This window comes from Labrus mixtus, chromosome 23 (assembly GCF_963584025.1).
Source record: "Labrus mixtus chromosome 23, fLabMix1.1, whole genome shotgun sequence".
Classification (NCBI taxonomy): Eukaryota; Metazoa; Chordata; class Actinopteri; order Labriformes; family Labridae; genus Labrus; species Labrus mixtus.
In genome coordinates, this window is record NC_083634.1 from 14,668,560 (window position 1) to 14,682,913 (window position 14,354).

The 14,354-nt window shown below is 40.7% G+C and overlaps 2 protein-coding genes across 10 annotated transcripts in view; both read right to left on the minus strand.

Moving 5' to 3' along the window:
* Positions 1 to 979, minus strand: part of mark2b (MAP/microtubule affinity-regulating kinase 2b) — a 47,604-nt gene extending 46,625 nt beyond the window's left edge. For 4 of the 8 annotated variants that reach the window (XM_061031241.1, XM_061031239.1, XM_061031238.1 and 1 more), the window contains exon 1: positions 643 to 979. In XM_061031241.1, coding sequence (XP_060887224.1) covers positions 643 to 693 — 51 coding nt within the window. In that variant the 5' untranslated portion in view covers positions 694 to 979. The remainder of the gene's footprint in view (positions 1 to 642) is intronic. The other 4 variants (XM_061031237.1, XM_061031243.1, XM_061031240.1 and 1 more) reach the window with 1 other exon arrangement.
* A 7,562-nt stretch (positions 980 to 8,541) lies between these two features.
* krcp (kelch repeat-containing protein) lies at positions 8,542 to 14,138 on the minus strand. 2 transcript variants are annotated; one of them, XM_061031310.1, is made up of 13 exons: positions 13,913 to 14,138; positions 13,417 to 13,578; positions 13,160 to 13,241; positions 12,907 to 12,966; positions 11,838 to 12,072; positions 11,569 to 11,667; positions 11,279 to 11,410; positions 11,005 to 11,192; positions 10,706 to 10,902; positions 10,524 to 10,618; positions 9,897 to 9,951; positions 9,606 to 9,703; positions 8,542 to 9,413 (listed from the first exon to the last, which is right to left on the minus strand). In XM_061031310.1, exons 1-13 carry the CDS (start codon positions 13,972 to 13,974, stop codon positions 9,175 to 9,177), a joined length of 1,704 nt encoding a protein of 567 aa, XP_060887293.1. In that variant the 5' UTR covers positions 13,975 to 14,138; the 3' UTR covers positions 8,542 to 9,174. The 2 variants fall into 2 exon arrangements, with proteins under 2 accessions (XP_060887293.1, XP_060887292.1); XM_061031309.1 differs by having other exon boundaries at positions 11,838 to 12,087.
* Between the last annotated feature and the right edge of the window lie 216 nt (positions 14,139 to 14,354).

Here is a 14,354-nt window from a genome sequence, read left to right on the forward strand (position 1 = left end):
TGTTTTATCCCAGCAGCAGTGTCCACTAGAACTTTTACTATTGTTTTGTGTTTTAATTTACTTTTAATTTTTTACTTTTACGTGTCTTTATGATGTTTTGGATGCAATGTATTTTGCCTAATTTACTGTACGCCTCGGCTGTTATAAATGTGCTATATAAATAAAGCTGACTTGACTTAGTTGGGAAAGATTTTTTAAACTGTAACAAACAGTATACTCACTATGCTGTCAAATGAAATGTGTCAGGGTGAAATATGAGATAATAATCCACTATGAGGAGGTCAGTCTTCTTTACTCTGAAAGTCTTTAGAAATATGGAAGTGGTTGAAAAGATTGTCTTTAACAGGACAGGTAAAAGTAAGGAAAAAAAGTCAAGTAGGAGGACATGCCCTGACACACAGACTAAACAGACACCTAAATGTGTTCTTCTTATTCTGCAAGGAGTGGGAAATCCAGTGTGAGTGCGTAGGCAAGCTGGTGAATCACTGCTGTGTGGCAAAGACAACAGAGACACAGAGAAAAGCAGAGACTCACGAAGGCCAACCTGGGCCTCTCCACAGCACATAACAATCCCTTTGCAAAGTGTAAAGTCTTGAAGGGGGGGGGGGGGGTATTATTTTGCAGAATAATCTTGCATCTTACCTGCCCGGTTGAATTCTCTATGACTTGCACCAGAGGGATCCTTGTTGACATTTTAGAAAACAAAAAAGTTCAAGTTTCCAAATAAAGGAGGGGGGGGGAAGGGACGGTGTGAATATGACGATTCTTCAGTGTCTTTTGTGCATTTAAAAATCTGATCTAGATGATGACACAACAAATGCCAAGTGCTAGCCAGCTAGCAGGAGAGCCCGTGAATCAACAAGTTGAATCCCCACATCAGCGGCTAGCGGAGTTAGCCAGCTAGCTGGAAACTAAGCTAGCAGCAGCCGCACGTCCCATGTTTGTCAACAAGCATGTAAAAGGCGAATTTGTTGTTTAGCTTAGGTGTGAGGGTGAAAACATCCAGGCCTAAATCACCGATTAGCAGCGTCGAAGGTGACTAGAAAGCGACCGGGCGGACGCTGTGACGTTTTGGAAAGCTTGAGGAAAAGTTGGGCTGTGTTGGTTCAATTAGCATGCTAACCTAAAAGGGGTTGCTAATAAAAAAAAAAACGACTACGGGCTGTCAAAGAAATCTTTAAAAAAAAAAAAAAAAAACAGATGTTTTCCTGGGTTGTTTTCACGAAGCAGTCGACGTCGTTTTGTCAAAATGTTGTCATTAAAGATACTTCCTTTTCGATTCAGGTCAGGAGCAAAAGGGTTTTGAGTGGACAAACTTTCAGGCCAAAGTTATTCCCGGCGAGGTCTCGACCTTCCCCAAAATGCACAGAACAGAAACTCACACGGAATCCTTAAAAAAAAAACAAAATAAGCACCGCGTTGAATTGTCACATGACGACTTAATTTGACGCCAATGCAGCCAAATAATTCCGCGTTTCTTTTCAAAGCTAGTTAGCTGTATCCCTCTCTCTCCGGCCGCAGCACTCAAAAAAAAAAACTCAAAAAATCCACGGAAATCACCGGTCGCTCTTTTTCCTTGTGATGCGTGATTGGAATAAAGGTCGTTCAGCAGTGCTGCAGTGCAGTGTGGCGATAAACCAGCTCGTCCTGTTGTTATTCCCCCCCTATGGCCAGTCGATTGCACACACAAAAAAAAAAAAAAAAGGGGATCATCAGGTTGTAAAATCCATGATCGGTTGTCTTGATGCGAGGTGTGTGTGACGGGCGACAAGAGAGAGAGAGAGAGAGAGAGAGAGAGGTGAGGGAGAGCTGCGCCCGAATTGCAGTCTATGCGCACGATCCTGCCCTGATACCGGAACAAGCTCGCAGCAACATGGCTGCTTGCACCACGACAGACAGAGAAGATTTTGGGAGGGAGGGGAGTTTGGTCTGTGTTCGGTTTTACTCGGATTTTTCCGTGACTTTTAAACTGGTGGTGTCGGCAAATGGCAGGTGCTTGTGTGTAGTTTTTTTTTAGTTTTTTTTTTAGGTGCAATAAAGTGACAAACTGGTGATATACAAATGAGGCACAAAAAAACCCCAAAAAACAGACAAGGTCAGGACAATATATGGAAGCCCATTTCCGCCAGTTAAAAAAATCAAAAATAAAGTCATAATAATGAGATGAAAAGTCAAAATAATGAGATAAAAAGTTGAAATTATGAGATATAAAGTCATAATAATGAGATAAGTCAAAATAATGAGATAATAAAGTCATAATAATGAGATAAAAAAGTCAAAATTATGAGATAAAAAGTCAAAATTATGAGATAAAAAGTCAAAATTATGAGATAAGTCAAAATAATGAGATAAAAAGTCAAAATTATGAGATAAAAAGTTGAAATTATGAGATAAGTCAAAATAATGAGATAAGTCAAAATAATTAGATAATAAAGTCATAATAATGAGATAAAAAAGTCAAAATAATGAGATAAAAAATTTAAATTATGAGATAAAAAGTCAAAATAATGAGATAAAAAGTCAAAATTATGAGATAAAAAGTCAAAATAATGAGACAAAAAGTCAAAATAATGAGATAAAAAAAAATGACATTGAAATTATGAGACTTTATTATTTTCATTTTTATTTTTTTTACTGGCGGAAATGGGCTTCCATAGGACAACGACTCCAAAATACAGTAAAAAATAAAATAAAATAAATAAGACAAATAAAGACAGCAAAATAAGACATCAATAGACACACATCATACTACGAACAGAAAAACTACAAAACTATATGAAATACCTAAGAAAGGATACAAAAAGTGAAAGAAGCGATAGAGAGAGAGAGAGAGAGAAGGGGAGAGAGAGAAGGTGCTTAGTAAAGGGGACTTGAGAGGTGGGTTAGGGTTAGGTTGTGTGGAGTTTTTTAGATGTAGAATTATGTGGTCATGTCCTAAAATCACAGAATTCTGGCTCTCGGTCCAAAATGAGATAAAGAAAATATTTGGGCGTTATATTCCTTTAAAATCCTCATCATTTTGTTCTTCGACTGGACTTCTGTGACTGTAGGCACCAGTACATTCTTAGAGTTACTTTGTATGCTGCACGCCTCACAGTGTTACAGAAAATGGTTAGATCAGGGGTGGGCAACTGGCGGCCCGGGGGCCACATGCGGCCCCCATCAACCCTCAATGTGGCCCTCAGGTCAATTTTGACATATCAATTAATTGGAAACATGAAGAAAAGATGACAAAATCTGCCATGAAATAGTGAAAACCAGAAATATGTCCATAATAATATTTGATCACTGGTATATGTTGAGTTAAATTTGAGACATAATCGACTGTAATCGTTTAATTTGGCCCCTCTGGCAGTGAGAATTAAATGAATGTGGCCCTTGCTGTGACCAAAGTTGTCCATCCCTGGGTTAGATGAAGATCCTCCTGATATCTAAATGTGGTGTGAAAAACTGATGTCCATCTTGTCTTTGGAGAGATTATCTCATATACTCAGAGGTACTCTTGAGGTTTTGTAATATATATATATATATATATTTTATTATTTTATTATTTTTTTATTATTATTTTTATTAACATTTTTATGACATCACAATACAAACAGGAGTGAAAACCCACAACCCAATCCATGGACATAAATCCCCCCACCCCAGAACACACAAACAAACAAACAAACAAACACACACTCACAACCAGAGAGGAGGTAAACATATTACAAATAGTTCATGTGCCAAGGACACAAACAGCATACATATCATCATACATCATCAATGTGTTAGTGCTACATCCAAGCTGTCCGCAATAGAGATGTCCATAAATAAAACAAGAAAGGTACAAATGTTGTCAGGGTAAGTCCAAATGTTGCAAGAAGGGACCCCAAAATTCTTCCCATTTATGTTTACATTTTGAATCATTAGCTCGCAATTTCTCCATGCGTATCACTGAGTTTTGTATTCACTGAGTTTTGTAATATTTCTAAAAGAGGAATGGTTCAGTGTAATGTGTATAGGAACATCAAATACAATTGAATAGAATATGAATGATTTTATTTAGCTCTACTGATTGTGAAAACTGCTGTTGTTAATCTTTGTTCGTTTTTTTGTTGTTGTTGTTGTTGTTGTAATGTGTCTGTATGTTGTTGTTGTTGTGGTTTGTTGTGTATTGTGTTAATTTGTTGGTCCTTGTAATTAAAAAATACATTTAAAAAAAAGAAAAGAAGTAGAATTAAGCTTCCCACATACGCCCTAGGTTCACACATGTGTCACGTGATGTCATAGTTATTTTTGAACCCTAACCCTATCACTAAAATACACCATAATCAGTTTCCTGCATTGTTACTTAGTGGCCAAACTCGTTGTTCACATAGTTTGGCTCTAACTTTCTGTCCAGGGCCCCAAAAACAAGAGTATGACTCCATGGTTATAATAATGTTATAATAATAAAAAAAACAGGCTACTGTAGCTAAATTGGCTGATTGTACAAGTGATTAACTACATTTTAACACATGTCTTATTCTGTAATTGTGCACTTTCTTTGTGTAGCATTTATTTGTTCACATCCCAGGATTCAAGATTCAAGATTTTTATTTGTCACATGCTCATACAGATGTGCAGTGAAATGTAAAGACTGTTCCGCAAAGCCATGCAATAACACTCAAATTACTAATACACATATATGCAGTAAAATAGAAATATAATGTAAAATTTAAAAAAGAAATATTTGAATATACAAAATATAGAATAATGTAAACAATGTAAAGTGTCCAGGGTGTCAAAGTGCAATGTGCAGATTGGAATGTGTGGTGTGTGTGCATCATGTAATCACAGTTCTGTTTTAATTCTGTTTTGTTTTTAACTGAGGAGAGTGGAGTTAACAGTCCACAGATATATTACAGGAACCAATAGGTGTATTCTTTTAGGGAGAAAACAATCCTTATCAACAACCTTATGGCAAAGCTCCTTTTACAAGACAAGACGTTGATTCCAAAATTGCTCCTGCTGCTTGAGAATGTGTATGAATGTGATTATTTAACACTGATGGACACTTTACATAGCAGCCTCTGCTATCAGTGTGTGAATGGGTAAGTGTGACCTGTGGTGCAAAAAGCAGTTTGAGTTGTCAGAAGACTAGAAAGTTAATTTCCCATTTATCCTACACTTTCTCTAAGCTCTGCAGGTGTCAAAGGTAAGGTGCCTATAGGTGCTGCCAGATATTTCCACAAGGAAGTCAAATCCCCTTTAACCTTTAACCTGATGCACACTCACCTCTACACGTCGTATACTTCAGACATACATTTTATCTGAAACAAGTCATGTTGTAATAGAAAGCAGAGGACTTCTAACTCGTGTTTTTTTTGTGTTAATTCTTACACAGACATCTTCAAACAACCTAAAAACCTTAAATCAATAATGCCTTGAACATTGAAAATGTAGTGATTAAAAAACAATAAAGGTATACAAAGTTACTAAAGATAAATATGACAGAAAAACAAACTGTGCAAATAAAACAGAACCAGATGTGAAGGTAACTTTCATGGTCAAGTAACCAAGGTATGTGTCGTGTCATGTATGACCACTGCACACCAAGTAACGTACATTAAAATGATCTTTTCTGACAGTGAAGGTTCATGTTTTCATTGCTCAGTAAGACTCCCCCGTCTTTTTGTGGTTTTAAATACATTTGGTGGATTGTATATATTTACCCTATTATCCCAATGCACCATTTTTACATAGATATGTCTGTAGTTGCCGCAAATGACTAAACTATACGTTACCGTGGTGGAGTTATGGTTTCCTAATTGCAATCGCAGCTGTGAAAATAAGAGTAATTTGTAAATATGTACCTATAAGTGCGATTGTGAGATGCTGACAGCTGTTGTAGACATTTTCAAGTTACTTAGCAACAGCCATGGAGTGAGGAAAGAGCTATGATTGGAAGTACTGATTTCTGAACTCTGTCAACCAGGAGTTATGCAGACTTTTAAAAAAACAAACAAATATTCATAGGATGCAAGGATGTTAGTGGGGAAATAAAACAGAAACCAGCAAATGAAGGGGCGTCTTACTTATATCTGGGAAAGCATCCAACTGGCAGGATGAATCTAGGGGAAAATCCCTTCCCGGATGATGGATAGAGTGTTCTCAGGAGCCGAACACCACTATTTTTAAAGTACACAAAGACTGTTTCTATATAGTTAACAGCCTTGTTTATGTATCACTGCAGCCCTTCTCGTAACTAATATATCCGTGTACAACAAACCAACTAATTTTGGGGGGAATATCCCACTCTTTCAAGGCTTTTGGAGCATGTCCAATTGAATGTTGAGGACTGATGTTAGATGCATTGCAGGCCTGTGTGACCTGAATCTGTGGAGAAAGTATCACAGAAAATATCTCAACCTGCCATGTAAATAGCTACATGAACTAACTGGATGCATTTTTTTTTGGGAGGGGGGGATTTTACATGAGCTGTACATTTTACATGAGTGGGTTGTTGCTTGGGGAAATGTGCTTAAGTGTCTCCATCTGCAGGACGAGAGGTTATATTACAGGGTAACATCTCTCTATCCATCTATCTATCTACAGTATCTATCTATCTATCTGTATGTCTATCTATCTATCTATCTATCTATCTACCTATCTATCTAAAAATCCTGCAGCCTTTCCTAATACAAGTCCCTGCTGTGTGTCCCGTTAATATTTGTATGAGAATGCGATCTTGGCAGCCATACTTCCATTGTGTGTCTAAGTAGAAAGGACACTCTTAGTAGGAGGTTGAACTGCAGAATGTTAATTGAAGCTGATTTGAGGGTATTTTAAGTGTCACTGGATGAACATTCAAACACATACCCACCTTTTTTTATCTCCTGCCTCCTATTTCAGGGTGCCAAATGTATCAGCCAGAGAGAGGCAGTAATAACAGTTTTTTTTTGTTTTTTTTTAATGTGTAGCCAATCATTTTCTCTTAACAGGCTGGCAAACCAAACACATCATCAACAGACAGTTGGTTCATCATTGTCAGCCTGTCCCTTGGGACTTTTTCGCATTTCGGATCGCATCTAGAAGAATCTAGCCCGGCCCTACTTACTCTCTAGCAGTAATGCAAATCTTGGTTACTGTGACAACCAATTAAAAAGCATCCAAATCTGGTTGTCACATGTATGATCTTAGTGCACTAGAGCATGAACCAACCAGCTGTTACCAGGGATTTCAATTTTAGTGAATCATTTATTATACAAAGTTTGGAAGTGGAGCAGTTATTGAACAATTACACCAGAGTAGAAAACATAATAATAATTAAAACCGCAAGCGGTGATGAAGGGCCCTCGCACCCCTGTGCATGTCGAGGTGTGTCGAGACCACGGGGAGTATGTTCAAATAGGTAGCATGTGAAACGAGAAATTTGGGGCCATTATTTTGACTTTTTGAGAAAAAGAATTATGGCAGACTGTTTGGTTTTGACAAAAATCAGTTTAGGGATGGTTAAAGTTTATATTTAATTATAATTAAGAGTGATGTATGAAATTAAAATGTTGATTTTAAGACATTATCATTAACAAAGGTTGATTTAACCTAGTGTCATCTTCAGACCGACACATGATTGGCATGAGTGGCTCATGTGCCGGCAAATGCATGTGCCGCATATGAGTGGCATATAGGGGACATATGCCAGTCTGGTCCATTCATGTGCCGCGTATGAGTGGCATATGCTGTTCTGGTTCACTCATGTGACGCGGCATATGTCGCATGAGTGACATAGGCTGGGGCACACTGATGGCATATGCCGCGACATATGCTGTTCTGGTCAACTCATTTGTGGCGGCATGTGACGCATATGAGTGGCATATGTCGTTCTGGTACACTCCTGTGCCGCATATCAGTGGCATACGCCGTTCTGGTTCACTCGTGCTGTGTCAGGCCGGCACATGGTGCAGCATATGCCGTTCTGGTCCACCCATGTGCCACGGCATATGCCGCATGTGAGTGACAAAGGCTGGGGCACACTGATGGCATATGATGCTATATGCCGTTCTGGTCCACTCATTTGCGGCGGCATGTGCCACATATGAGTGGCATATGCCATGGTATATTATGTTGCACTCGCATTAGGTGTAGTCTCTACTTCATGCACTGGTTATACACATGCCCAGCCTGATAATCTCGTAGCAGAGGTTAATAGAACATTCACTGAAATATTTCACTTGAAAACAGCCCCACTCATGACACTATTATTAGCTTCACTAATCTTTGATTCAAATGCCGCCATGTAGCTCTGACTGTTTGAAGAGAACATCAGTGGAACTCTGCTGGACTAACATTAGCTCATGTTAGAGCCGAGTTTCTAGGCCAACAGGGATGTTATTAAGGGGACTCTGTATTAAATGGCATCTCTTCGGTACTTCATAAAGGGTTAACTTTTCTTGAAAATGGTAGACATTGTTAAAGTCCAACTGGGGTTTATTGTCACTACAGATCTGCACACTTTGTTCATTTTGCAGGAATGCAATAAGTTGAATTTTAAAAGTGAATGATTTAAAGACAGCGTTGAAAAACAAAAACGTTTATTCATAAAAGACAGAATCCAAGTGCAAAAAAAGGAACATGAACAGGGTTTTTTAGAGATCACAATCAGCAGTTTGGAGTTAATGACAAAATAAAATAACATGATTCTGAGCATGATGTAACTCAGTCAATGAACCTGCAGCAATAGAAAGCGTTTTTTCTTTAGAAACAATCAGTACAAAAGGAAGTCTGAAGTATTCAAAGGGAAGAGAAAAAGTGAAGACAATCCTAGAAGTAAAGATTATACCTGAGGAAACCTTTACAAAAGCTTTAAACCATGAACATAAAACACTGGGTAATGGTCTTTATGACTAAAATATTATAACATATTTGATGTCTCAAAACAAAATCTTTGTTTTTATTTGTTTGAAATAAGACACTGAGAGGTTTCTTCGAGAAAAGAAGCTTTCATATTCCTGAAATGCAGAGCTGACGTCTATATTAGAAAAAAAAACAACACCCAAATTGTAAATCCCACATGCTCAGGCTGCCACAGTAAATTTAAAAGCCTAAAACAAGACTATAGGAATATAAATAATAAAGAGTCTCTGGGGGTGTTTAAATAGCTTCCAATGCTGACAGGGAGTGAGGATTCACCTTTGTCTCACCCTCTCTTTAAAAAGCAGCGAGCAGTTCCTCCACAGCGACAGTCGTCAGGTCCGAGTAGAAGTTCCCCTCGTTGTCTCCGCCTCCGAACACCAGCAAGGTCCTGCTGACCGGTCCCGTGTTCTTGTCCACACCTTCATCCTCCCCTGAGAAACGGGGGTTCTCAGCCATCTCCATGGTGATGATGGAGTGCCCCGCCCTTGGGACGGCAAGCTGAGGGAGCGTCACCTCTGTCCAGCTGTTTGTGTCTTAAGTTAAATAAATCATGTTAATAACGGTAGGTACATCCTGATCTTGTAGCCAAGTTCTATTATTCAAAATAAATGATAAAGATTATAACACCCTGTGTTTTTGTTTGTATGGATGATGAAATGTGTTTTTTCATTTTACATAAAAAGACATATTAACAATCTTGTGTGTCATTTTTAGCGGCCTCTCACCTATATCAAAGATGAAGGTGTCACTGAGAGCATTGTTTCCGTTGTAACCGCCGTGTACCAGGAACTTTGTGTCGGAGAGCACAGCACTCCCATGCCAACTGAAACACACACACACACACACGTCAAGTTAAGAAAAAATATATATATATAATTGCATCTTAGAATCTGATCAAAGAAAAAAACAAAAAAACAAGGCAATGACTCTGATCAGCTCCTGGTTACAGTTTTTCATCCTCCGTTCAGCGTTAGCTACACCTGCATGTACGTGTATGTGAGTGCAGCGTTGTGTACCTTCGTGGAGACGGGGCCTTCCCAGTCGTTTTAACAACAGAAAACTCCATCAGCCCTGTGAAACAAAAACATCTCATGTCAATGACGCAATCAATGCCATGTATTAACACCTCTATCAGGTATACGTGTTCTCAGATTGTACAGAAATGTAAAGTTGTGTGTGACACCATCTCGATACCCCCCTCACGCTTCACGATCATTAAGTGTGTGAGGGATCTCTTGCAGACCGTTTGAGACCCTTTATGCACCCTTTCTGTAAGCGGGTGTATCTACAGATTTAGCGTGAGGGAATTACCCATAGTTCCTAGCATTGTGACGTGGAACATAGGATTCCCAGGGGAGGCACGCAAGAATAGAACGGTAAACAAACGCCTTAATAAAAGGAAAAAAAAGGGGAAGGACAGTAAAGGAGAAACAAATGTTGAAGCTTAAACAAAATTTTAAAAAATGACGTTGTGCTGTCATGGTTACAGAGAAGTCGCAAAGTGCTGTCCTATTCTTATTTAACCATTTCGAGCCCTCTAAGCCTCGTGCACTCAGTCACTCTTCAGGTGACGTCAATTAAGACCTTAAGGGTTTAGGGAGGTCATCGAGATTCAGCTCTGTGCTCCCCAGTGTGTGGCTTACCCAGGTCCAACATGTACATGTCATTGTAGCAGACAGGAGTATCCCATCCTCCAAACACGTAGATCTTCCTCTCCTGCATCACACACGCAGAATGACTGAAAGGAGGATACGAGGAGAGTGTTTAGATGTGTGTTAAGAAACAAAACAAAGGTGTGTTTTTTTTTTAAATCAGACCACCGTACCCTGAGCGAGGGGAGGGCATGTCTCCGGTTACGATCGGCTGGTACCAAATGGAGAGGTTTGGGTCGAAGATGTACAGAGAGTCACTGCAGCCGTCGGGCTCCGGGTTTGGGCAGGGGAACACCCCGCCAAGCACAAACAGCTCCCCTCGGAACATACTGCAGCTGTGGTAGGCCAGAGGAGGAACCTTACCTTGAGCCTGGGGGACACAAGAGAAGGGGGGGGGGGGGGGACATGAGGAAAGTGGACAAGGAGCATAATGGGGGAAGAAATTTAAAAAAAAAAAAAAAGGCCTACACACCTCCACCATGGTCCACTTCCAGCTCTGTGTGTCGAGAATGTGTACGTCATTGAACCACTTCCTGTTCTTGGAGCCCCCGAAGACGAAAATCCGCCGGGAGTCTGGGTCGTAGACGGCCGTGTGTCCGATTCTGGCCTCTGGCGTCGGACCCTCGGCCAGAGTCTCAGCTGCAACCCAGGACTTGTCCTCTGAGGGGGATGGAGACAGGAACACTCGCGCTGACACGGATCCAGAAGAAAACTCCAACCTGCTCCAAACTAGATTCCTAACTTACCTGTGCAGAGCTTCCACATGGGATCTTTGCAGAACTGCATCCTGGCGCCCTGCCCGCCAATCAGAATAGCTGTCTGAGCATCGATAGCACACAGAGACTGACCCCAGCGACCTGACGGGCTGACCAATGGGGCTGCAGGAAGACATGAGAAAATAATATTCTGTTAACTCAGGTAGGGCGAGGTACATCTAGGTGCTCGCCATGGGACTGAAAAGTAAGTCAATATTACAAAAGAATATGAAAAAAAAAAAACATCTGAAATCGTCTCGTATGTGTATGCACAAACTCACTAGTTTGTGTGGGAGTCTTGGCCTGCCTACTCTTTGTCCTGGCTGCACTCTGAGGAGGCGTTCTTCCCACAATCCGCTGCGCCTCTCCTACCACATTAGCTGTTGAGAGGAGAGAGAGAGAGAGAGAAGGAGATTCTTAGAGAAGAAACGGCACACAAGAAAGTCACAAACACAACAGAAATGCTCTTTGAAAACACACTTTTTACCAAACACACTTTTATTCATTAAATCACTCCTCATCATTGTGAACTGGACGCTGGCTCCCTCACCCGTTCCCTTGGTCTTTGTCGCATCTCCTCCACTGCTGAACAGCTTCTGACCGCCCTTGTTTTGAACTCTACCCTTTCGCACAGGCGTGGTCTTTTCCACCGCGCCCCCGTTTGGACACACGTTCTCCTCTTCCCCTCTCTTGGTCGGTTTGTTCTCGTCGCCGTCTCCCTCGGTCGCGTGCTCTCTCTTCCTCTTGCCGTTGAGCTCCCGAGCTGTGAGGGGCGCCACAGTGTCCTGCGAGGGACAAAACTCGTCATTAATCATTCAGCAAACGCTTTAGGTCTGTTTGATCTATGATTTAAAGCATAAACAGTTTGGAGAGATTCTATCAATGATGTATAACACGTCTGATTTCTGTCAGTCACTCTCAAGTTTTTGCATCAATATTTTAAACAGTCATAACAGGAAATCTCATGATCGTAGGCAAACAGGATCAGCCAATATCGCCCCCGAGATTAGCCTCAAAAGACCAGAATGCAATGCAGCAACACAACCCCATTGGGCCTCGAGGAGGACATGATACTCTCGACTTCAAATGAAAAGTGTTCTCGTTACTGTTCTCTCCGTTAGTGAGGGGCATCTTGGGAAATGTAGTAAAGTGTACTAACATGTGACCACTTTTTGAATCAACATGAAGCCTAACACTAATCTCTGTTAACTCAAATGCATTAGAAGGTTTTTAAACATACACAGCTCTATTAATACGTAGCATAGAAATAATAACCACCTGGTAATCTCCACACGTCCCCCTCCCCCTCTGCACAACTCAATTCAAAAGTATCACAATGTTGATGTGTTTATGTATTACTTTCTACAAGGTCAAAACCATAGACTCTAAATATTAATGGACGAAGCCCAGTTTAGTCGCCCATCTGTTACTAGATGGGGCTTTGGAAGACCATCTATGGCGGTCACCATGCTGGAAATGCGGGTCTCAACCTAACGACAGGCAGGGAGTCTCAAGCCTCCCGACAAACAGCTACAACGTGACCGTCTGAAACCTTGACGTCCTCGTGACCCATTTCTAACTCAACCACGAGCACCGAAAATATAACACACATAAATGACCTTCGGGGTGTATTCTGTCACGGCCAGGACGAGCTCCGGCTCCGACCAATCCGATTTTTCCTGAGAAAAGAAAAACAAACACAACATTTGCGAATACCATTTTACCCTCATTCATTCAGGACGCACTGAAAAATGCCAAGCACTTTCTGTTGAATATTTCCAAAAATGATTGTCTACTAATTGAGAGAAAAGAAATGAACCCGTCTCGTAGATTTTCTCTCTTTCCAAACCATTATTACAACCAATATTTTACCAGGCTTCCTCTTTCCAGGGTGACATTCAGTATAACACTGCCAGTCCATGTCTCCTCTTCCCACTGCTCCCATGACAGGCACCTGGGGGTCACAACACGGTTTACTGAGTTAATTCATTACATCATATTATCTATAAATACATGGAGGTGAGTCATAAGCAGTGGATGCATAATTATCCCACCACAACAAACTTAACAAATAAAAGAAGCAGTCAGATCTCATCATATGCACCTGATTTAAGAGTATAATTGCCTACTTGTTATATGGAGTTATCTTTCCAATGGTTATGGGCATCCTGTCAGCGTCGTTGAGCTCCGCGTTGACGCAGATCCGTTCCCCCCACGGCCCGCTGCTGAACAGCACCACCTGGCGGACACTCGGGGGAACTGCAACAGCAACTCGAGACGAACCATCGCCACTTAAAAAGGAAAATATCCCCCCAAAAAATAAGGAAGGCGGTAACATTGTTTTCCTATCATATTCAGGAAAAACAAGGCAAGAGATAACAGTAGGTATCTGAACAGAAGCTTAACATACGGGTCCTCTGAGAACAAGGCTTACATCAAAAGGCGCCATTCAGGAGCGTATAAAAAAGTTTTTTTTTTTTTTACATGCACTGTGTTTATTTAGCATTAACTTTGTAAAGAAAACACTTTAGAGGCTATTGGACTAAAACGGAGGCAGCTAGACAGAATATTTCAAGAGGAAGAACTGCTGATACTGTTAAAATATCCATCGTTAAATCAAATTACCTCAGCAACCTTTGAGCAGGACCGTTTACTCCAAAAACCGCAAAAACGCCGAAATCATCCATCGTGACTTGTTCCCCTGGCGACGGCGTTTATCGTCACTTGCTATCTTTGTGTGTCAACCTTCAACCGTGGCACTGTTTCCAACATTAAAAACAAACGATATCGTGTCAGTCTTGCTCAGTCAAACATCTCCCGCCACTGAAATGTGTACAAAATCTAAACTCCGCGCAACTTCTTGGAAAAAAAAAGATTGTGAGCGCTTGTTTTAGTTTTCTGCGAGTGTCTGTACGGGCGGAGTCTGCAGAGAGGTATAGCTCCGCCCATGCAGAATATGCTGGTTATATACCGAGCATATTGAAGACTCCGGATGACAAAGCGCAAACCAATCAGAGGCCTGCATTCTGCATATTTGCGAAAGTTGCGTTCAAAAACGCTTGTTACC

Bases quoted from the DNA above. Each gene is read 5' to 3' on its own strand.
- krcp (XM_061031309.1), bottom strand. From the start codon at position 13,974: ATGGATGATTTCGGCGTTTTTGCGGTTTTTGGAGTAAACGGTCCTGCT. The intron at 12,967-13,159 runs GTAAAATATTGG...TTCTTTTCTCAG, and splicing joins CCCTGGAAAGAGGAAGCCTG to GAAAAATCGGATTGGTCGGA. The intron at 9,952-10,523 runs GTAAGCCACACA...TTTGTTTCACAG, and splicing joins CATGTACATGTTGGACCTGG to GGCTGATGGAGTTTTCTGTT.